Below are 22,976 nucleotides of genomic sequence, written 5' to 3'. Positions count from 1 at the left end.
CCATAACAGATATACGATGCTACGTCATTAACATGTAAACTAACAAAAAAAAAAGCCAAAAGCTGGTGAAAGTGCTTTATCTTCAAGATGAGTTGAATGAAACAGAGTACTCAGGAGTCTGATATTACCATTGGGTACGTCTACATAGCAGTGTTATTTCGGAATAACTAACATTATTCTGAAATAACATAGTCCGTGTCTCTACTACAAACAGTTATTTTGACATAATGTGGAAATAATGTCGAGCTGAAAGACTTCTCACTCTGACTCGTGTAACCCTCACTGTATGAGGAGTAAGGGAAGTCGGAGGAAGAATGTTCTTCTTCGGACTAGCTGCTGTGTAGACAGCGCCAAAAGCTGAAATAAGCTATTTTGACTTCAGCTACACAACTGACGTAGCCGAAGTTGCGTAGCTTGTTTTGGCTTTATAGACGTGCCCAGGGTGGGAATTCAGTCAGACAAACCACCAGCACAGAAGTGCTCACTGCTTGCTAGCCATGCCTTTCAACCTGAGGCTCAGTTCATTGTTTCCACACTAATGCTCCTTACATTAGGTAGCAGCTGCTTTATGCAGAATCTAAGACTGAATATCAAATTACTTGTCAAGAGTGAAAGGTTGATTCAAGTCCAAGTGGGCCTCCTTCATCTGAATGCTGACATGATCACAGCAAGCAAGCTCTGTGACATACCACAGAGTGCAAACAAGGCCTTGGTGATAAGGCTGGGCAGCGGGACCCAAACTGAGGAGGAAATGCATATTTTCCACATCACATCAGCCCAATTATCAGCTATCCCGTGCACAACATTGTTTTAACCACGGTTACAAGGTTACAACGTAAGGAACATAACTAAACTACTTATCCCTCAAAAAAGGATTCTTCCCATGAAAACAAGCTCACGCTATGCTCGTTTTGTAAGGAAATGAGCCACAATTCACAATTTAACTGGTTGGTGTTCTACAGGCAGAACCTTCAAAGTTAAATTTTCCATGATGCATGGTGAGAAATGCAGCCATGATAAAATAATAATACAGTACTTTCTAATATTCTCTCACCTTTCTAAGTACAGCTATGGAATGGCTCCTTATTAGCTTTGCCCACCTTATTCATGGGCTGGTTTTCACTAGACCACAAGTGCTTAAATTTGGACAATAGAGAGCTCAGACACCCAGTGTCACACGCTGTCAAAGCTTTCTGTGAAGCAGTCGTTGTAGAAGTTTTGAAGGGAATCCCAACAATTGTCTGATTAACAAATCATTCATGAATCTGTTTTTGACATTTTTCACTCACTTTCATTTATGGAGCTGTATTTCACCAGAGAATTGTGTCAATCAGTATTAGGGATGTCAACATGTAGATGACTACTCAGGTTCCCCTTGCGGAACAGCTTCCACCTGCCAGCCCGCGTTGCTGCCTCTGACAGAGGCAGCAGCAGCACAGGGTAGCAGGGGATCCACTAGCTGTCAGCACACTAGCTGTCAGCCCCACCCCCAGGGCACTATCGAATAGTCGTGTAACTGCTAAAATTTGATGCAGTTACACGACTATTCAGTATCACGATATCTAGCATCCCTAATGAGTATCACATTTGGAACATACCCACTCAATGGTTCATTTATGGGAAATCCCCATTTCTAGTCTCCCCTCAAATTATTCTGTGGAGCATTGAGTGGCTAATGTCATCATGTGTAAGCGCTACTCTTAGCACATTCATTTAGCTTAAGCTCACAAAATTCTTTTCTATTATCTCTAGAACAGGGGTCTCAAATTCATAGCCCGGGGGCCATCTGTGGCCCGAGCAGTTACACAACCTGGCTCACGCCCGGCTGCTTGCACATGAATCTCTGCAGCCCTGGAGGGTGTTCAGACCCTTCCCCCAAGTCCAGCCCCTGCTCCGCCCTCTCCCCCCATCATACCTCTTCTCTCAAGCCCCTTCCCCTGAAGGATGCAGTCTCAGGGAATACTGGGGGGCCTGACATGGAGCAGTAGCAAGGATCTCCCCTCCACTGCTTTCACTGTGCTCTGCTCTGCCACCATCTTCCAGGCCAGCCCAGTTGCTCTGCTTCACTGAAGCAGCGGGAAGTGGAGCACCCCATCTTCAGCCTGGGTTGGCTCGGCAGGCAACCCGACTCCTACTACATTTAAGCTGCAGAGCCTCATCAGGGTAGGTCCCGGCCCCAGCACAAGCAGGACTGAACAAGCCGAGCTCAATCCTGGCTTGTGCCAGGACCAGGACCGCTGTTGCTCTGCATTTTAAATATACTAGAAGCCAGCTCAGTTCTTACTACATTTTAAAATGCAGAGCCACAGCCAGGGTAGCTCCTGGACCCAGCAGGAGCTGAGACTGAGCCGGGCTTGCTCAGTCCTGGCTCACGCTGGGTCCAGCAGCCCCTGTCTGCAGCGGCCAGGGCTGGCCACAAACACAGGCTGCTCTGGCAGCAGCATTTATGGGGGGCTAGGGAGGGCAGTAGCCCCCTCTCCCCAGTTTGAACCCCTGGATTTCATACTTAAGGTCTGCTTAAAGCTGCATGCCTTGACTCCAGAGGCAGTTCTTAAATGCAACAGTTTGGGCTGCTTGCAGCTTTGCCTTTGGGGCTGGGAGTTTGTTATAAAAAAAGGAAGGGGCAGGGCGATTAAGAATAACAAAAGTCTGGTTATTCAGGTAATTGAAGGATTGTAAGATCATCATAAAAATGTTGCTGGGTACTCCACTTAAAAGATAGGGGGAAAGAGTAGGGATGAGTGTTGTGCTGCAGGGACCTGCATTTGGATCACTGCTATTAAACTTATCATACATTTTCTTGAAAAAGAGGTGAACAGGGACTAATCCAAAGCTGACTGTAAAGAGTTACAAAGGGATCTCACAAAACTAGGTGATTGGGCAACACAAAGTCAGATGGAATTCAGTGTGATACGTGCAGTGTAATGCACATGGGAAATATACTCCTAACTATAGATATAAAAACGATGGGGTCTAAAATAGAGGTTACCACTCAAGAAAGAGATCTTGGAATCCTTGTGGACACTATCCCAAAAACATCTGCTCAATGTGCAGTGGCAGTCTAAAAACTAAAAAAGCTAACAGAATATAGGGAATCATTAGGGAAGGAATATACAATAAGACAAAATACCATATTGCCTCTACAGAAATCCATTTTATGCCCACATCTTGAATACTATATGCAGATTTGGTCACCCCATCTAAAGAAAGATATATTTTATTTGGAAAAGGTACAGAAAGGGCAACAGAAATGATTAGGGGTAAGGAACAGCTTCCACGCGAGGAGAGATTAACAAGACTGGGACTTTTCAACTTGGAAAAGAAATGTCTAAAGGGTGGGGGGGATATGTCAAAGGTCTAGAAAATCATGAACGGTTGGGAAAACAGAATAAGGAAATGTTATTCATTCCTTCACTAACACAACACAAGATGATCATCCAATTAAATTTGTAGGCAGTGCATTTAAAACAAATGAAATAAATTAGTTTTTCACAGTCAACTTGTGGGACTCTTTGCCAGGATGTAGCGGAAAGGTCCAAACTATAACAGGGTTCCAAAAGGAACAAAATAAGTTCAGGGAGGCTAGGTCCATCAGTGGATACTAGCCAGCATGGACAAGGATAGTGTCCCTAGCTTCTGTTTGCCAGAAGCTGGCAATGGGCAATAGGGGATGGATCAACTTGATGATGCCTCTTCTGTTTATTCCTTCTGAAGCACATAGCATTGGCCGCTGTCAGCAGAGAGGATATTGGGTTAGAATGACCTTTGGTCTGACCCAGTGTGGCCATTCTGATGATTTTATATAGAGCTGAAATGTATCTGCCCCCTGCTGTAACCCACTAGTCTCCACTCCCCTTCCAGAGATGAAAGTGAGCCCAGGAGTCCTGACAGGGTCTCTCTCTCCCAGAGTTAGTAACAAAGTAAGAACATACATTCAAATGTTAAGGCTAACCAGTGTCCCTTATGTGACTTGCCACAAGATGTCAGACTATGTTAGTGTTAGAGCTGAATGAGTCTAATATTTAATTAATTTTCTTTCTTTTATATAGGAATTAGATACAGTGCTCCTGTCAGCTAACTGCTGCCCAGGGGCACCATTTCACCCTTGTGATTCAGCAAAGCATGTGACCCCTGGACTCCAGCTTGAGACACTATCTTTCTATACACAAATCTCATTAGCTTCTATGATGAGGTAACTGGCTCTGTGGACGTGGGAAAGTCAGTGGATGTGATATACCTTGACTTTAGCAAGGCTTTTGATATGGTCTCCAATAATATTCTTGCCAGCAAGTTGAGGGAATGTGATTGGATAAATGGACAGTAAGATGGATAGAAAGATGGCTAGAAAGCCGGGCCCAGCGGGTAGTGATCAACAGCTCGATGTCGGGATGGCGGTCGGTTTCTAGCGGAGTGCCCCAAGGTTCGATTCTAGGACCAGTTTTGTTCAATATCTTTACTAATGACCTGAATGAAGGGATGGATTGCACCCTCAGCAAGTTTACGGATGACACTAAGCGAGGAAGAGAAGGAGATACGCTTGAGGGCAGAGATAGGGTCCAGAGTGACTTAAATTGGAGGATTGGGCCACAAGAAATCTGATGAGGTTCAACAAGGACAAGTGCAGAGTCCTGCACTTGGGATGGAAGAATTATAGCCTAGGGACCGACTTGCTAAGTAGTAGTTCTGCAGAAAAGGACCTGGCGATTACAGTGGACGAGAAACTGGATATGAGTCAACAGTGTGTCCTTGTAGCCAAGAAGGCTAATGGCATATTAGGTTGCATTAGGAGGAACATTGCCAGCAGATCCAGAGATGTGATTATTCCCCTTTATTCGGCTCTGGTGAGGCCACATCTGGAGTATTGTGTCCAGTTCTGGGCCCCCCACTACAAAAAGGATGTGGAGGCATTGGAGAGGGTCCAGCAGAGGGCAACCAAAATGATTAGGGGGTTGGAGCATATGACCTACGAGGAGAGGCTGAGGGAGTTGGGTTTGTTTAGTCTGCAGAAGCGAAGAATGAGGGGGGTTTTGATAGCAGCCTTCAACTTTCTGAAGGGAGGTTCCAAAGAGGATGGAGAGAGGCTGTTTTCAGTAGTGACAGATGGCAGCACAAGGAACAACGGTCTCAAGTTGCGGTGGGAGAGGTCCAGGTTGGATATTAGGAAAAACTATGTCGCTAGGAGGGTGGTGAAGCACTGGAATGGGTTACCTAGTGAGAGGTGGAGTCTCCATCCCTAGAGGTGTTTAAGTCTCGGCTTGACAAAGCCCTGGCTGGGTTGATTTAATTGGGATTGGTCCTGCCTAGAGCAGGGGGCTGGACTTGATGACCTTCTGAGGTCTCTTACAGCTCTATGGTTCTATCATTCTATGGGCTGTGGGCTTTGTTTGTTCAGTAAATTTCCATGCACATGGCAGAGGATATGAAAGTCACCTCAGACAACTCCATTTAGTCTTTTTTCAAATTCTTTAGTATAGTGAGCAGGGGTGGCCACTCACTGACCCACAGGGGGAGGACCCCCTCTCATAGCCCAGATGGGCCATGCGTGGTCCTGACCCTTTATCTCCCTTGGAGTGAAGGGGTGAGGTGAGTAGTATAAAAGCCCAGCCCAGGAGCTCAGCAAAGGCTCAGCCGCTGGAGGAAGCAGAGGCCTACCCCAAGCTCCCGAGTGGGGAGGCTGCTAAAGACCTGTCTGAAGCTGAGGACTGGCCTGGACTGCCGAGCCCCCACACTGATCAGGAAAACATTTCTAACCTTGCCTGAGATATCAGATCCCAATATCCCCAAGAACCTCCCGGCACCGTTCTCCAACGGGGAATTTGGAAGTGGCCTACGGGAAGCTGACAAGAGTCAGGCTGACCACATCAGGTTTGAGTAAGTCAGAGTGTTGTAGGATGGATCTTCACGGACCCCAGTGGCAGTCAATCCTACCACTGCTAGGGCCCTGGGCCAGGATCCAGTGGAGTAGGGAGGGCCTGTGTGCCCCCCTGTAAACCCAATCTATGAGTGACAGTATCCCCATCTCTTACCATTGATCAACTCTTTTTGGTTACCTGCCCTGCCCGGCACCAGGGCCTGGGCTTACTAACCCACCCTGTACTTAGGGCCTGGGCTCGACGGTGATCACTGGACACTTATTTATGGGCCTGAGTCCCAGGACTGAGCCAAGTAGTTTACATCCAGATTGTAACTTTACCACTAACAGGGTTATCTTCAACTATATTCTGAGGATCTTCCAATCTGTTTGAGACTTGCCAGCCATTGGTATCTTCCAATAAACCTGACAAAACTTTACTGTTTCTACTGATATGATTTATTAAACATTTGTAACTCTCTTCTTTTCTTTTATTAATAAATCTTTAATGATTTTACTAGGGACTGGATAACAGGGTGATACTTGGTTAATAGCTGAGATACATATTGATCTGGGGTTTAGTAAGAATCTCACATATGATGAAATGGGTTTTCTATAACCTCTCACTCTACTAGACTTGATTGTCCGGATGGGAGCCAAGAGCTAGAATGCCTAAAAGGAACAGTGTTTGGCTTCTGGTTAACCAGTGTGGTACCGTAAAAGCTCTTTTGTTACTGGCTTGTTGAATCTAATTATAGAATAAACCACCAGTTTTGAGGATTGTCTGCCTTGCAGTCTGCCCTGAGTGTGGCACTCTCAGTGTGGTCCATTCCAGGCACCTAGTCACAGTAAGCATCCAGCAATAAACATATTCCTAGATGCAGACCCAGCTTATTGTTCTATCAGACAGAATTAAGAATTGGTAGATAAGATACTTGAAAATGAAATGTCAAGAAACCTCAGAGTAGTTTTAAAGAACTTAACTATTTAAAACTAAACAGAAAAGTTTTCATTAAAGGGAAATGTGGCTTTGCCAAGGCTTCATCTCTTGTTTCTGTAATAATAATAAAAAAAAGGCCTCAGAAGATATAAGTGCCTCTGAAGGGAGATACATGCACATGGTTCTTGGCTTTTCAAGGCTCTGGCATTCAACTCTACTTTGCACAAAACTCAAGCACATGGGATTGTTGGCAAGAAACTGTCCCACTGGACATAGTCACCTGCTTATGACTGTGTTGGATGGTTTAAAAAAGAGATGAAAGAAGTGGACAGTTATCCCTAGCTTCCACAGAGTATCCAGATTCTTTCTGTAGAACAGTGTTCCAGCATAAATCCCAAAGTCTTGTTAACTACAAACCCCTCTTCTACACTGGGGCTTTCAATCCCAATAATTTTTATTAATACAATACCGATGCTGGTGATCTGCATGTTTAACAGAACTGCTACTGTGAAGTTGAAGAACACATTTCCTTTCTCTAGCTAAGGCTCAATAACAACGGAGAAAAAAAAGGAATGTTCTCATTCCGAAGATGAAAATGGAATCTTTGCAAAAAGCCACTGGGGGCTAATGAGCAAGTTGGAAAAATGCTGTAACTTAACACACAATTACTGTGCTAGAAACCAATCCAACAACAGAATACCATCTATAGAAAACAAAAGGCCTACTTTCTATCTCATTCCCATTCATGGGAGAGTGGGAAGAAATTTGTTTTACAAATCACAAATGAGATAATCATGGTTTCCCACTATAGAGCTGTTGCCAAAATGTCAATAAATGACATAACTAAATATCCACTAGAACAGAAGGGAGATCGTAATTATACTATCAAAATGTGTATGTGTATTAAAAATATTATAAATAGCTTGTTTTCCTCTGATTGCTGCTGAATCCTAAACAAGCAAGGTATTTACAAAGCCCAGCTGGTTCTTAAGTCTCTTCTACCTGATATACATTTTCTGCAAAATTTCTGTTTAACTACAGATCTGTTTGGCTCTCTAGGTTCTTATATTGGCACCCACAGTACCTAAGTGCTAATGTGTACACAATTTAAGTGCACTATTAGGCATCATTAGTTCAAATGCATAACTTCACACTTCAAAACCTGAAGGAGAATCTCTATTACCTCACGTGGGGATTGATCTCACAAAATGTTGCAAACCCCCAACCTCAGCACTCAGCACCTTGCAGGATTGAACTGCCCATTCAAGGAACTATGCATCTGACACATTACAGTAAAAGGTAGTGATGTCCATATACACAACTCATCAAATGAGCAATGCTGTTATAGCTACTGCATGAAATGAGAGGATGCTAACTATCTGGGGTAAGTAGGAGAGAGCAAAAGAGGTGCTGGGAAGTTTTAGCTACATAAGTGAAAAAATTATATCTAATATGAAAGTAATTATCAGATGGTGCTGAGACTGCTCTAAACCAGTTTGGTAAATGTATTTGTACTCACTGCAGCTCCACAAAGCAAAGAGAATCATAACATCAAAAATCTTTAGCAAATACCACCCTGTAGGGAAGGTAACAGAGACCTGGGAAGACGTCAGAGTAGTGGTTCTCAAAGCGTGGTCTGCAATTGCTTTGTCGGTGGGCCATGGGCTCACCCTCCCCCAGCAGGGAGCCCACTCTGGCACTCCAGCACTGCACGTACCCCATGAGGTTAGAGTGCCAGTTCTGGCTTCCTGCTGCAGGGTGGGCTCTGAGCCTTGTGGGCCAGATCCAGCACATGCACTGCCGTACCCTCTTACCCCAGCTGGGGAAACAGCAGAGTAGGAAACCACTTGCCAGGAGGCTTTCCCCCCTGCTCCCATTGGCCAAAATTCTGGCCAATGGGAGCAGCAGGGGGCAGTGCCTGGGTGCACAGAGCCAGTAAAGTGCTCCTCATGCCCAGACGCCACACCCCTATCACCCTCACTACACCCTCTCTCCCACTAAGACCCCCTCACCCCAACCCTGTGTCTTGTAAGAAAGATAATTCCTTCCACTGCAGGAATTACTGGGTAAATTTCTTCTATGGCCTATGCTACGCAAATCAATTAAAAGACCATAGTGTTTTTTTTCTGCCCATAGAATCTCTGAAATGCATCCTGGTAGACATTGTGTGTAATGTTTCTAACTCTCTCCCTCTTCAATGCAGTGAAGATGAAACAAAGAAAACAATTTACTCCACGACAATAAGAACAGTGAACGTTTAGCTTAATATAAGTTCAAGTCTTACACATAAAAAAAGAAGATTTATCTGTGTTCTGAGTCTGTCTCCTTCAATCTGCTCTCTGAATTAAGAATGTGCAAAATGCACAAGTGCATTTGAGGTGGCTTAGCGATTCACCACAGCAAACACTTGCTAGAAAGCAGGTTTCTGGTATGCATTTACTTTTCCGTAGTCATATTAACTACTGTCATGCTTGCCTCATCATTTTTTATTAGAATGGGAAAGTAAAAGGAAATGTTCAGTGCTGGCCAAAGGCCAAGCGGGCTGGTGAGCCTGCTGTGAACACATTGCATATCATCCCCCTTTGTTTTAACAGAAGGGACACATCAAACATGGTTATCTATTGTTTATCTGCTATAGCCAGGTTGGCATATGTTGTGGCTGAACTAGAGACTATTATTTCAGAAAGACATCCGATCTCAACTAACAGGCCAGGTGATAATGAATTAACCACTCCCACTTTGTAATCTGTAAATTACCCACACTGTTAAAAAAGTGTATCTTATTCCCAATTTGCACTAGCCCTCCCCCCACCAACAGAGGATGTTCTGATTTTTGTCTGTTAGATGAAAGAGTCTATAATGTTTTCTCCCTGGGTAGGTGTTTGCAGACTATTAACAAACTGCTTCTGATCATGGTGCTTTCTTCCCCTCTCCATCCCCAGCCCGACCCTCCTTCATCTCCGCTGTTGGGTTAGTACATGCAGGGGCCCAGCCCCAAACTGGAGGGGGCGGGGGAAGATGTGGAACAAGCTTCCCCCCCACCCAGGTCGGGTTCAGCCATGTGCCAGGTTTGGGGCCCCACCGCACAGAGGGGAAGGAGGCTCCAGCTGGTGTCAGCGAGCAGAGGAGGAGCAGGCGAGCCGAGGGATAACAGGGAGAGCAGAGGCGGACTTTTGCGCAAAATCTTGCCAATGTAGTCACAGCCTAGGTGTCTGGTATTTTCTGAATTTTTTTACCAGACAGGAGGCAAAAATACTGGACTGTCCAGGTCAATACCGGACACCTGGCAACCCTACTTAGATTTAGGGGAGGAGCAGAGGACATAGGCCCGATCCTAAGTCAATTGAAATAAATAAAAAGACTTCCTTTGACTTCAGTGGGCTTTGCGACAAATTCCTGCAACATGACACAGAACAATCTGTGTTGCTTATACTTTATGATATAAGCAATTATAAGGGGAGAATTATCAAATTATAAAACGGGAAAAATAGCAAAGGAATGTTTACATGCCCAAAGGTTTTATTTCCTTCTTCCCTACAGAGGTCCAGAGCGAAGGGGGAGGGGAGAATTGTTCTCCCTAAGCCTGGATATGTCAGCCCTACAAAAGGTCCACGAGTTTGTCTCCCTGTACAAAGCTTAAAGAAGCAAAGAAAATATCTTTTTTCTGCGGTTTACCCGTATTTATTTTCTTTTGCTACCTCCCCGCCTGTAGCCACGCTGTGGGGGATTAACCTGTCCCCCCCCTTTGAGTTAGTTAGTTGCCACATGCGCTGGTGGTAAGTTCCTTGCTTAATTCCCGCAACGGGAGGACTGGGTCGCGGGTTGGCAGGGTGGGGGGTCTGGGCCCACCCTCACTCCCAGACCCCAGCCCAGGGCCCTAAGGACAGAGTCAGCCTGACCTGTCCCACCGGAGGGGCTCTGCCCTAAACCACCGGTGCGCCGGCTCCGTGCCCTGCCCTGGGCTGCTTCCACCCTGCCCTAATTTACCTATTTCTGTATCTTCCCCCTCCCAGTCTTCCTCTCTCTCTTCTCAGCCCGCTCGTCCACCCCTCCTTCGCACTCCCCTCCTCCAACTCCCTTGCTCTCCCCCTTTCTCCCCTGCTCGCCCTCCCCCTCCTTCCCTTGTATCCACAACCCCGTCCTTTATATTTCCCGCGCCAGTTTCCCCTGGCGTCTGACGTCACTTCCCCCAGGTACCCTCCCCCCTCCCCGTCGCTTCCGGCCGCCATCTTGTCTCGGGACACCAGATTGCGTTGCCTAGCAACGCGGGCGTCCGTGCGAGCCGTTACGTGCAGGGCAGCGCTGCACGGCTCACAGACCGGCCTTGTCTGTCTGTGCCTCCCTAACAGGGACAGCGCTATTGCCGGGTCAGTGCAGGGTGGGCCCGTTTCCAGGGAAAGGGGGGGGCCCACCTCGTCACACACGCTGATATCTCAAAAACCCACTTACTGTCCTTCTGGTGCCTGCCTTTTTCAAAGCCTCACTAACATATCCCAGAGCATTTTGGTCCTCTCAGTTACAGAAGTACTGAGACCCATCTGGGGTGTATCAGGTGTAGGCAGAGCACAGGGAGCACAAACAGGTGCTCAAAACTTAAAGGGTACTGGAATAGGAAGTAATTTGATTTTAAAGCGGATGATAAGGGGGGACATGATACAATCAGAGATCCAACCAAAAAGTGGCTTCCTGCAGATATTTGAGTAATTGAAGCTTATATTCTTTTTTCTAAGTATTTGCATTAGTAAAGCTTGACCACTTGAATATCTATGGAATGCAAACCCTAAAAATTTCTGGCAGATTTGAATTGAAATTAATTTTCAAGTGTGAGTGAACTGCTGCAGAAATTTATTTCCACTATTTGTTCAGCTGCAAGCAGCAGAACATTTTTATTTATACACAGTAACCTATTTTTAAAAACTCTAGCTGCTAACATACTTAACTAACCAAGGCAACCACATAATATTGTTAAAATTTTCACCCGGGTTTCTTTGTTTTTAGTATTATCCTTTGTTATGCTATAAAATGTAAGTTCTTGTTCTTCAGCGCAGAGATCAATGAATATTATTGGCTTGCTAAGCATCATAAACTGTAGGCACTATGTAAACAATCAACAGTTCAGTTGCATTCATTACATCTGCTTTTTACAATGTGTATAATGCATAAAATCACTTTCTCCGTGGAGACCCATTACACAGCCAGATGCAAAAGGCTTCATTGTTTGAAGTCTGAATCCTCAACATCATTTCTTTTTTAACCTAGATTTTTGGGTACATAAAGAAATTAAATCCTTATAAAATCTCTTTAATTTCCTGCTCTGGTTCTTGGGCCCACTGACTGGACCTATGCAATGTTTCACTTTTTTTTTTTGCACAATACTAGTAAAGTCTTTTAGTATTAGCAGTGATGCCAATAAATAAAACGCACATCAGACAAGATTATGATCCAAACGATGCAGTTATTACCTCAGCGTGTTTCATCTTAGACTGCATCCCAGTTTAAGCCATGAAAACCTCAGTATGTGTGGAATTTAAATCCACTTCTTGCTGGCTCTTTCCGCAGGCCTTTGTCAAAGGGCTCTCATTACTGTTTATATTACAGAGCGCCTACAGATGACATCTGAAAGCACAGCCCATTGTGCTAAGTGTTGCACAACACACAGACACATAATAACAGGTCTCTCCCAGCCCTAGAGAGTTTACAGTCTAAATAGACAAGACAGACACAGAGTGGCAAGGAAAAACAAAGGTGAAATTACTCAAATAAGGTCACAGAGCAGGTTAGGTTAGCAGCAAAACCAGGAGTAAAATGTAGGTCCCAACGTCTAGTCCAAGGCCCTATGCACACTACCTCTGGCTCATTTTTTTAAAGTACTTAAAAGTTGTACAACATAAAAAAACAGGGAAAATCTTTGTTTTGTAATGGGTGCAGTGGCACAGCTATCAGGTCATCAGTGCCCACAGCTATCAACAATAATCAGTGGAACTGTCCATTCTCATAAATAGGGGAGCCACCCAAATTCTTAGGTCTTCATGACTAGTGCCTTGTGCCTAGTGCGGCAGATATAAAAATGTGGATCTGCATCCCATCCACATGCACTGGAAACATGCACATGGAGACTCCCTGCCTTTCATGTGTATCGGCATCCATAGTCGCCCTCGGTACCAACAAGCTGTCTCACAGTGCCTCTCGCTCATACTCCTTTCCCTAGGAGGAGCACCTGGTGGGGCAGAGCAGGACAAGCACCCTGCCTTGACCACGTTCCTCCACAGGAGCACACTGGTCCCTTTCCCCAGTAAGTGCTGGGCAGAGCAGAGCATGACCCAACCACACTCCTCTGCAGGAGCAGCTGTCAAAACAAAGCGAGACATGCACCTGTGTAGAGTCCTTTTGGTAGTATCCACATCTTCTCCAACAGCCACAAAAATTAATCGTGGCTATCCTCAGCCACTCCAGTATCTGTGAAGATGGAGCGCATACCGATGGATTTGCTGGGCTCTATTCATGACTCCGATGAATGAAATTGGACTTCCTTTGAATTGTGGGGAGCTGGTCATATGCTAGGGTTATCTGGGTATATCTCACTAAATAAATGCCTGCCATTGCAGGGTCCTTAGGCAATGGTACACGTTGGTCCCTTCTGCTTTTTGCTTGTGATACATAATAATTTAGCCTCCTGAGGGCATAACACTTTGGTTTGGTAAGCAGATGCTGGGTGGTATTTAGTGACCTGAGATGTTAAACTTAGATAATCTGATGGTCCCCTCTTATGTTAATCTCTAGAGGTACGTCTAGACAGCAGAGCTATTTTGGGATACTGGAGGTATCCCGAAATACTTACCCTGCGTCTTTTAAACATGTCCATTATTTTGCAATATTTTTTGAAATAACAGGTGCTCTATTTCGGCATCCCTGTAACTCTCATTCCACGAGGGTTAAGGGATGTGTCAAAATAGCACATTATTTCAAAATTTGGTGCTGTGTAGACACGCCAAATTTCAAAATAAGCTATTTCAAAATACAATCTAAATAAGATACGCAATTTGCATAGCGCAAATTGTATATTTTATTTCGAGTTTTGGGTGCTGTATGCCAAAGACCAAAATGCGGAATATAACAAAACCAACAATCCATAAGAGAACAGGAAGCAGACTGCATTTTGATCGATAATTAAGATGGAGAGTTACTGCTAGGTTTGTGTGGGACAGAGGTAAATATAAATCCAAACAACACTGGGAAAGTCTTTTTTTTTTTTTTTCCTAATTTCTGTTTGGCCATATCCTCCCAGTTCTGCATGAAATATGCCAAAAGGAATCACAGCAGCTTTTTGTCCAGTGAGAACTTCTGTAAGTTAGGGCCTTCATGTAACAGCTATGACATGTTGTATCCAAGAAAGCTGAGCTTCCACTGAAAACTTGACTAAACCTGAGATCTTTTGCAATTCGTGCAGTCTTGTTGCTCCCGACAGTCCTTAGCTACATCAGCACTGACAGCTTGGATGTCTCCTGTGCCAAGCTGCCACTGGCTCCCTCAGAGGAGGGAGAGCGCCAAACCCTGTAATTAGACCATGCCTCCTTCATCAAACACCTCCCTGTTCTGCATGTAGTGCTCAACCCTGCACGCTGCGCCCGCAGGGTCAGTGGTTTTAGGGTTTTCAGTGTCTTGCAGGATCAGGCTGATGGGGAGCTACAGAATGGTAGGTGACAGTGCTTCACTGAACCCTCTACCCTCCATTTGCTCCAGCACCATTCAGTGCAAATTGTGCTTTTCTCTCCGAAATGTTATATAATGGAGGGGGGCCTGGGCCGTGTCATTCTGAGAAGTACAAGTGCACTGGTACACATGGTATCCACTAATACTGTTAGGATATGTCTACACTAGCCCCCTAGTTCGAACTAGGGAGGCTAATGTAGGCGTTCAAAGTTGCAAATGAAGCCTGGGATTTAAATATCCTGGACTCAATTTTCATCTTCCCGTCTGGGCGCCATTTTTAAATCCCCTTAGTCCAAACTACGTGCCCGTGGCAACACGTGGCAGTCAAACGTTAACTTGAACTAAGTCCTTAGTTTGAGTTAACTGTTACACCTCGTGGAATGTAACACGAAAAGATGCAAATAAAGCCTGGGATATTTAAATCCCGGGCTTCATTTGCAACTTCGAACGCCTACATTAGCCTCCCTAGTTCGAACTAGGGGGCTAGTGTAGACATACCCTTATATAGACAGCAAAACAAGATAATTTAGTAACAATTCCAGAAGGAATATAAAATACATTTTCAAAGCCACCTGCACTGATAGCTGGGATGCCACAGACAGTCTTGAAAAGAATAGAGAAAGCTTGCGCTAGCAGAACAATCTTCACCATGGGTTTACATGAAATTAAATCAGGGTTCCTGACAGGAAGAGTGGCTATTAAGTTATCCTCCCACCCACCCCCCACCCAGGTTGTAAGGCTTTGACTATGCAAAGTATTTTTGCAATTATATGCACTGGTGACCAGTCAGTGCAGCTGTTATTCCTGGTGGTCATTCAGAGAAGGCCAGGGCTGATAAAGCACTTAGCAGAGTTTGTTTGCCTTGATCCATTTGTGTTTTCAATCACCCCTACAATCAACTTTAGGTCGTTTTACAGGATTCTGGGTGGTCCTACGTGTAATGTATGGAAGTCTTTATTGTCACTTGTCATTTTTTATTATTTACCATGATATGGTTGCAAATATCTCATGTAAGATGTTTGCATGTGTTTTCATTCACCACAGCTGCACCTAATGAAGGGCTGGGTTAGGCCTTATCCAGGTGGGGGATAATGGGGAAGGGAAGTACAAGACATCCACTCTGTCTTGCAGTGCCTATGTAAAGGCCATGTCCACATGCTGGCCCTGAGCTTAGAGAGTATGGGGACTGCTCCCTCCCCGCCTACTGGGGGAGCACATGTCCCCAAATAAGGCAGGACAGGTGCAACGTGTGGGTGCAAGATTCACCCCTCAAGAGGTATAGCAGGGAGCTAGGCCTAGGTGGTATCAGTGAACTGTAACCACAGCTCCTGCAAGGAAATGGATTTAGAGTTTGTATGAAAATATCTTGGCCCGCTACTAGGAGTCATATTAACCTTTTGGTTCTATGTATTGTACATGAACCCGAGTCAACGGAAAGACAGACACAGGGCACTCAGTGCCAGGAGAGAAGACAGCATGCTCTTTTGTATATGTCTGTGAGTAAGGAACACTGAAGTTCAAATCCTAGTGTCATCACAATTTCTTTATGGCCTTGAGCAAGTCATTCAATCTCTCCGGGCTTCACATCCCTCATCTGTAAAATGGGGCTAACCATATTTATCTGCCTCACAGCGTTTTTATGAAATTCAGCTCATGTTTAACAATGCTTTAAAGATGTTAAGTGCAAAGTATTGTTACTATTATTAATGTTTTATAAATACTGGGGTATTTTTCTAATCAAAATATTTCTATTATGCGAAGATGCTCCTTAAATCTCAGTGTGGAGGAAAATGGCACAAACCTTAGAATCATAGAATCACAGAACCATAGAGCTAGAAGAGACCTCAGAAGGTCATCAAGTCCAGCCCCCCGCTCTAGGCAGGACCAATCCCACCTAAATCAACCCAGCCAGGGCTTTGTCAAGACAAGACTTAAACACCTCTAGGGATGGAGACTCCACCACCTCCCTAGGTAACCCATTCCAGTGCTTCACCACCCTCCTAGCGACATAGTTTTTCCTAATATCCAACCTGGATCTCTCCCACCGAAACTTGAGAACATTGTTCCTTGTGCTGCCATCCGTCACTACTGAGAACAGCCTTTCTCCATCCTCTTTGGAACCTCCCTTCAGAAAGCTGAAGGCTGCTATCAAACCCCCCCTCACCCTTCGCTTCTGCAGACTAAACAAACCCAACTCCCTCAGCCTCTCCTCGTAGGTCATATGCTCCAACCCCCTAATCATTTTGGTTGCCCTCTGCTGGAACCTCTCCAATGCCTCCACATCCTTTTTGTAGTGGGGGGCCCAGAACTGGACACAATACTCCTGATGTGGCCTCAGCCCCAAAGAGGAATAATCACATCTCTGGATCTGCTGGCAATGATCCTCCTACTGCAACCTAATATGCCATTAGCCTTCTTGGCTACGAGGGCACACTGTTGAGTCATATCCAGCTTCTCATCCACTGTCACCCCCAGGTCCTTTTCTGCAGAACTACTACTTAGCCGTTCGGTCCCCAACCTGTAATTCTTCCATCCCAAGTGCAGGACTCTGCACTTGTCCTGGTTGAACCTCATCAGATTTCTTGTGGCCCAATCCTCCAATTTGCCTAAGTCACTCTGGACCCTATCTCTGCCCTGGAGTGTATCTACCTCTTTCCTTAGCTTAGTGTCATCTGCAAACTTGCTGAGGGTGCAATCCATCCCCTCATCCAGGCCATTAATAAAGATATTGAACAAAACTGGTCCTAGAACCGAACCTTGGGGCACTCTGCTAGAAACCAACCGCCATCCTGACATCAAGCCGTTGAGGACTACCTGCTGGGCCCGACCTTCTAGCCAGCTTTCTATCCATCTTACCGTCTATTTATCCAATCCACGTTCCCTTAACTTGCTGGCAAGAATATTATTGGAGACTGTATCAAAAGCCTTGCAAAAGTCAAGATATATCACATCCACTGACTTTCCCATGTCTACAGAGCCAGTTACCTCATCATAGAAGCTAATCGGATTGATAAGGCAGGACTTGCCCTTTGGGAATCCATGCTGACTATTCTTGAACACTTTCCCCTCTTTCAAGTGCCTCAAAATGGATTCCTTAAGGATCCCTTCCATGATTTTTCCAGGAACCGAGGTAAGACTGACCGGCCTATAGTTTCCCTGAATCGTCCTTCCTCCCTTTTTTGAAGATGGGCACTACATTTGCCTTTTTCCAATCATCTGGGATCTCTCCTGATCTTCACGACTTTTCAAAGATAATGGCCAAAGGCTCCTCAATGACATTTGCCAACTCCCTCAGTACCCTCGGATGCACTAAGTCCGGACCCATGGATTTGTGAACATTTAGTTTTCTAAATAGTTCCTAACCTGTTCTTTACCCACCAAGGGCTGTCCATCTTCATCCCATCTTGCATCACTTAGCGCATTAGTAAGGGAGCCGACCTTGTCCATGAAGACAGAGGCAAAGAACGCATTGAGTCAGGGGCGGATATAGGGCAGGGCAAGCGGGGCAGCCGCCCCGGGCCCCACGCTTCAAGAAGCCCCGAACATGCACCGTGTCAAAGGGGGGCCCTGCGAAATTGTGCTGCCCTGGGCCCCGCAAAATCGTCATCTGCCCCTGCATTGAGTACTTCAGCTTTCCCCACGTCATCTGTCACTAGGTTACCTCCTTCATCCAGTAGAGGCCCCACACCCTCTCTGATCACCTTCTTCTTGCTAACATGCTTGTAGAAACCTTTCTTGTTATCCTTCAAATCCTTTGTCAGCCACAATTCCAATTGAGCTTTCACCTTCCTGATAACCCCCTGGCATTCTCAAGCTATAAATTTAAACCCCTCCCTGGTCATTTGTCCAAGTTTCCACTTTTTGTAAGCTTCCTTTTTGTGCTTAAGTTCACCAAGGATTTCCCCTGTAAGCCAATCCGGTCTCCTATCATGTTTGCTTCTCTTCCTATGCATCGGGATGGTTTCCTTTTGTGCCTTCAATAAGGCTTCTTTAAAATCCTGCCAGCTTTCCTGGACTCCTTTCCCCTTCATGTTAGCATCCCAGGGGATTCTGCCCATCAGATCTCTGAGGGAGTCAAAATCTGCTTTTTTGAAGTCCAAGCTGTGTATTTTACTACTCTCTTTTCTTCCTTTGGTCAGGATCCTGAAATCTACCATCTCATGATCACTGCTTCCAAGGTTGTCACCCATCTCTACTTCCCCTATTAGTTCCTCCCTGTTTGTGAGCAGAAGTTCAAGCTGTGCACGGCCCCTTCTTGTAAAATACAGCAAAGTAATACTTTTTCTTTTTTTTGCATTTCCATAAATCCTTTCTTTTCAAAAGTCCTCCCTTAATTATGTGCACAGATCACTGCCAAAAGGTGCCCAACTCTGGGATGGGGGTTAGGAGTCCAACGGAGGGGGGCACACAAGACAGAGAAGGAAAATTTTGCCTCAAGACACTGGCAAATTCCTCCACATACAAATAAAGATTTGTAATGTCCAAATGAGAAGATTTTAGCTAAACTGTAACAATCTCCTTTGAAAGGTCTCTTGAGGCATAAATCAGGCTGCACTTTTTAAATAAGAAGAAGGAACAGATGAATTGATCTTAGTGGGATTGGAACCTTTGTTTTCAAAGACTATAGGTACTTTCAGGCTAATGTTTACACCACTAAACTAGACCAGCACAGAAAAGTCCTTAACTAACTGAGGGGTTAAAAATTCAGTTGTCACAGTAACTGCTTGTTAATCTACTAGTAAAGCAGTCTGATATACCCCAAAGTGTATGAGCGTCAGTGTTTAGAAACCATCCAATTCATAGAGTGCTAATCCAATGGAAGATCTGCTTGCTTAAATACTGCTGAAGTCACATCTGAGTTTAGTTGTACTCTAGGGACTATGCATGGATGCTCGAAGACACGAGACCTAGGTTCTAACCTAACTGCTTCTGACTCATTCTATAGCTTCTGGCAAATGTCCACTGATTCAGGGTGCCTCAATTTCTGTGGCACCGCTAAGGTTAGTAAGGCCTGATATTCAGAGCTGCTAAGACTATGCAGCTCCTGCCTAAGCTTATTACATCTGGAAATCAAGCCTGACAGGTCTCACACTGGTGCCTCAAATTTAGCAAATGCATGAAAATTCCAGCCTCCACTGACACCGTGCCTCAGTAAAATGATGATGCTGGTAAAGAGCTAGGAGATGTACAGAGGAAAAATAGCTATGTAAGTGAAGGTATTATTTAATTAGGGCCTTCTCCCCTGGGTGAGCCAAGCACAAGGGCAGTCCTATGCTCTTCTGAGTGCAGAGTATGTTCACCGGTAGGTAAATCTTTTTACAGATGGGGAAACTGAGACAAAGACCAGTGATGTGGCTACCAGCTAGTAGCACAGCTGATTCTATTGCCCAACTGCAAGCTAGAAATAACTCACGCAGAAATCAGCAGGGGTTATTTCAGTGCCTCATCTCATGTCTGCAGAGGGAGAATCCTGACTTCCAGCAATCTCCTTCTCCATCTCTCAATGCCCTTTGTATCATTAGACAATGCTGGCTCCAACAACATGTTATAATTAAAGTTCCTTTGCCACTTACTTGAGCTTATCTGCTATGAAAATCACGCGTCGCTCCAGCAGAAGGGAAGCAAAGATCCTGATGATCTGTCGTATGCTGAGGCACTTGAAAAGACACTCAAAGTCCACATGTTCCAGACGTGAGTCCATTGGACGCCTAAGCTCTATCACCTGAAAGGATTCAAAAAATGTAAATACGTTTAACTGGTCAGGCTGCGATAGCTCTTCAGTAGCCTTTCACCCATGCATAGGCCACATGGCTCTACCTGCCTCCCTCTCTGTCCTGAGGAGACAGGGGACTTTCTCCTTCACTTTCTCCTTTGCAGAGAGAGACTAAAGGGAGATGCAGGCTCTGTTGCACACCTCCTCACCAGGTTACACCTGCAAATCCTACAGATCTCACAGAAAACAACTCTCTGTGCATTAAATCAGCCATCATTTCTGGGGAGGAAACAGCCCTGCTTTATAAATATCTGCTTTGAAAATGGGCAGCTCAACTGTATCAGCAGCATGAGGTAAAAAACTGAACTTGTAACTTTTTCTGGAGAGTCAGGATCATGGTTTGAATGGCAACGTATGACAAGTTCCACCCTGCCCTAGTTTCTGCAATGCACCCACCCCTGTGTATCTGAGCCCCGAGCCTCAGATTTATTAAGTTGAATTTTTTCATCTGAGCATTTAACCTGTGGGATTTCAGGACTCCTTAAATATCCTACTCTGCATGAGCCAAATTTAGACTGGTTCTTCAAAGTTGGAGGATAGAAAAACAGGGAGGGGTAAAAAAATGTATAAGAGAATCAAGGAGAGAAAAAAAGAGATGGAAGGGAAGGGCAGCAGCTGATGACCTAGTGACATTTGGAGGAACTACTAGCGTAAATGCATTGGAAATGTAAAGCTGGAAGATACTTCACATGATCAGACTTTCCCAAAAAAAAACACCCCCCCTCCTTGTACTGTACAGTGTAAGGGGTTGCTTTTGTCAGGTTAAAGGCCTGATTGAAATCTCAGAGGATACATTCCCCAGGACCATAACAATCTACCCTTCCTTCTGTGTGTCCTAAAGCCACAGCCAATTTATTGCCATAAAGTATGTTTTATGCTGTCATACATGTGGTTCCAGAGTCTGTTAACATTGTGGTATTGGTCTGAAACTGAATTAGCCCTTATGAAATTCCTCCAAAACAACACTACAGCTAGCACCAGAGTGCAGGAGAGTGGAAACAAAATGGATTGACACCAGTTCTTCAAAATGGATTGACACCATTGTGCTCAGGGACATGATAAGAAGAGTCAGAAGAAAGTCACTGTCACATCCATATTATATAGGTCAAATCTTGTGGTTAGATTTTTTTAAGAAACCCAAAATATGCAAACAAACTTTCTCCCTCTGTACCACCACCACCCTACCATTGCTACAAACACCAGTAAACATACTAATGCTACCAGTCGGGTAAATGCTGGCTCCCATGTCATTAAGGTGACAAATATTAAGAGCTAAAACATTCCTCAGCATTGTGGTTGAAAGCTTGAGTCATGTTAATATGTCAAGTCATTGGGAACTAGTTACTCAATTTCCAACACTATAATCTTGCTTTGGGTTGCATGGCAAGTCACAACAATTTTCATAAACACCACAGACATTTTCTATGCTTGGCTAAATCTTCTTCTCTCTGCTCTTTATTCAAGAATACAAGGCTTATTTCCCAGTTAGTTGCTGTTTGCGTCTATGCCAGAAATGTTACAGTGGAAGGGCCAAATTCCGTTCTCAATTAAGCTCGTGCAATTCCTCTTAAATCAGTGAGGTTGCACTTGTGGAACTGAGAACAAAGTCGAATCTAACTGAAGTCTTTTTCTGATCTGCTGCCTGCTTCCCTGTACTTGTTTGTTTCCATGTATTAAGGTTGGCATTATCAGTATTTTTGTATGGAAGGGATCTGAAACATGAGCTAAATGGCGCGAGATTACAAAGCCAGTTATCAAATACAATCACATCTAGAAAACAGCATCAAATCTTGCCTTTTCTCCTCACAATTCCTTATGCTTTCCATAGGGTGAGGATTGAAGACTTCAGTGCACCTTACAGGTCACTTTTACAGGGAACCCTTTTTGTTTCATCTCAAAAGATATTATGAAATAAACTGTAAATCAACTGAAGTTACTGGCTTTACATCACTAGAAAATGTGTCCCAGTGTAAAAATTATTTATAGGCAGAGAACTTGACTGTAAAATAGAACTACAAGAAGAAAATCATTTTTTTTCTACGCCAGTCAGCCAAATTCTATATTTAATCATTCTACACTTAGTCTATCTAAATGAGTGGAGTAATTATGGACTTATTCTAGAGTACACAGCAGAATTTGACATACCAAATAGGCAAGTCCTCTAGTTAAAAAATTACTTTTTAACCAACACACTAACATTGATACTCTCTAGTAGGCCACTTTATCTTAAATACTATATTTTTATTGGACTTTTACATCTTTTATTTTTAGCTGAGATTCTGTAATAAAATGAAATTAAATGTATCTATATACATATTTGTGTACATCCTCTCTCTCTTAATCCATAAGACTTTTTATAACATCTGCTGTTCCAAAAATGGGCCAACGCCCTGAAGGTCAAGAAAATGACTATTTATTTCAGGATAAACTTAAAAAACAACAAATGGTCTGGTAGCACTTTATAGACTAACACAATGTGTAGATGGGATCATGAGCTTTTGTGGGCACAGCCCACTTTTTCAGATCACCGGAGTTTTAAGAAGTAGGGTGAAGAAGAAGTGGGCTGTGCCCATGAACGCTCATTATACCTTCTACATGTTGTGTTAGTCTATAAAGTGCTACCAGACCATTTGTTGTTTTTTAAGTTTATCCTGTACAGACTAACTTGGCTACCCCCTGAAGCTATTTATTTCAGAACACTG

General features: G+C 44.3%; 1 protein-coding gene across 17 annotated transcripts in view; it reads right to left on the bottom strand.

Moving 5' to 3' along the window:
• The window catches only part of DENND2B (DENN domain containing 2B), a 340,796-nt gene that overhangs the window by 37,189 nt on the left and 280,631 nt on the right, over positions 1-22,976 (bottom strand). For all 17 annotated transcript variants that reach the window (XM_025189962.3, XM_025189963.3, XM_075927977.2 and 14 more), the window contains one exon: positions 20,075-20,223. In XM_025189962.3, coding sequence (XP_025045747.3) covers positions 20,075-20,223 — 149 coding nt within the window. The remainder of the gene's footprint in view (positions 1-20,074; positions 20,224-22,976) is intronic.

The sequence above is a fragment of the Pelodiscus sinensis genome, chromosome 5 (assembly GCF_052426305.1).
Source record: "Pelodiscus sinensis isolate ZL-2025 chromosome 5, ASM5242630v1, whole genome shotgun sequence".
Lineage (NCBI taxonomy): Eukaryota > Metazoa > Chordata > Testudines > Trionychidae > Pelodiscus > Pelodiscus sinensis.
Note: the sequence above shows the minus strand (reverse complement) of the source record. Positions and strands in the feature narration are given on the sequence as shown.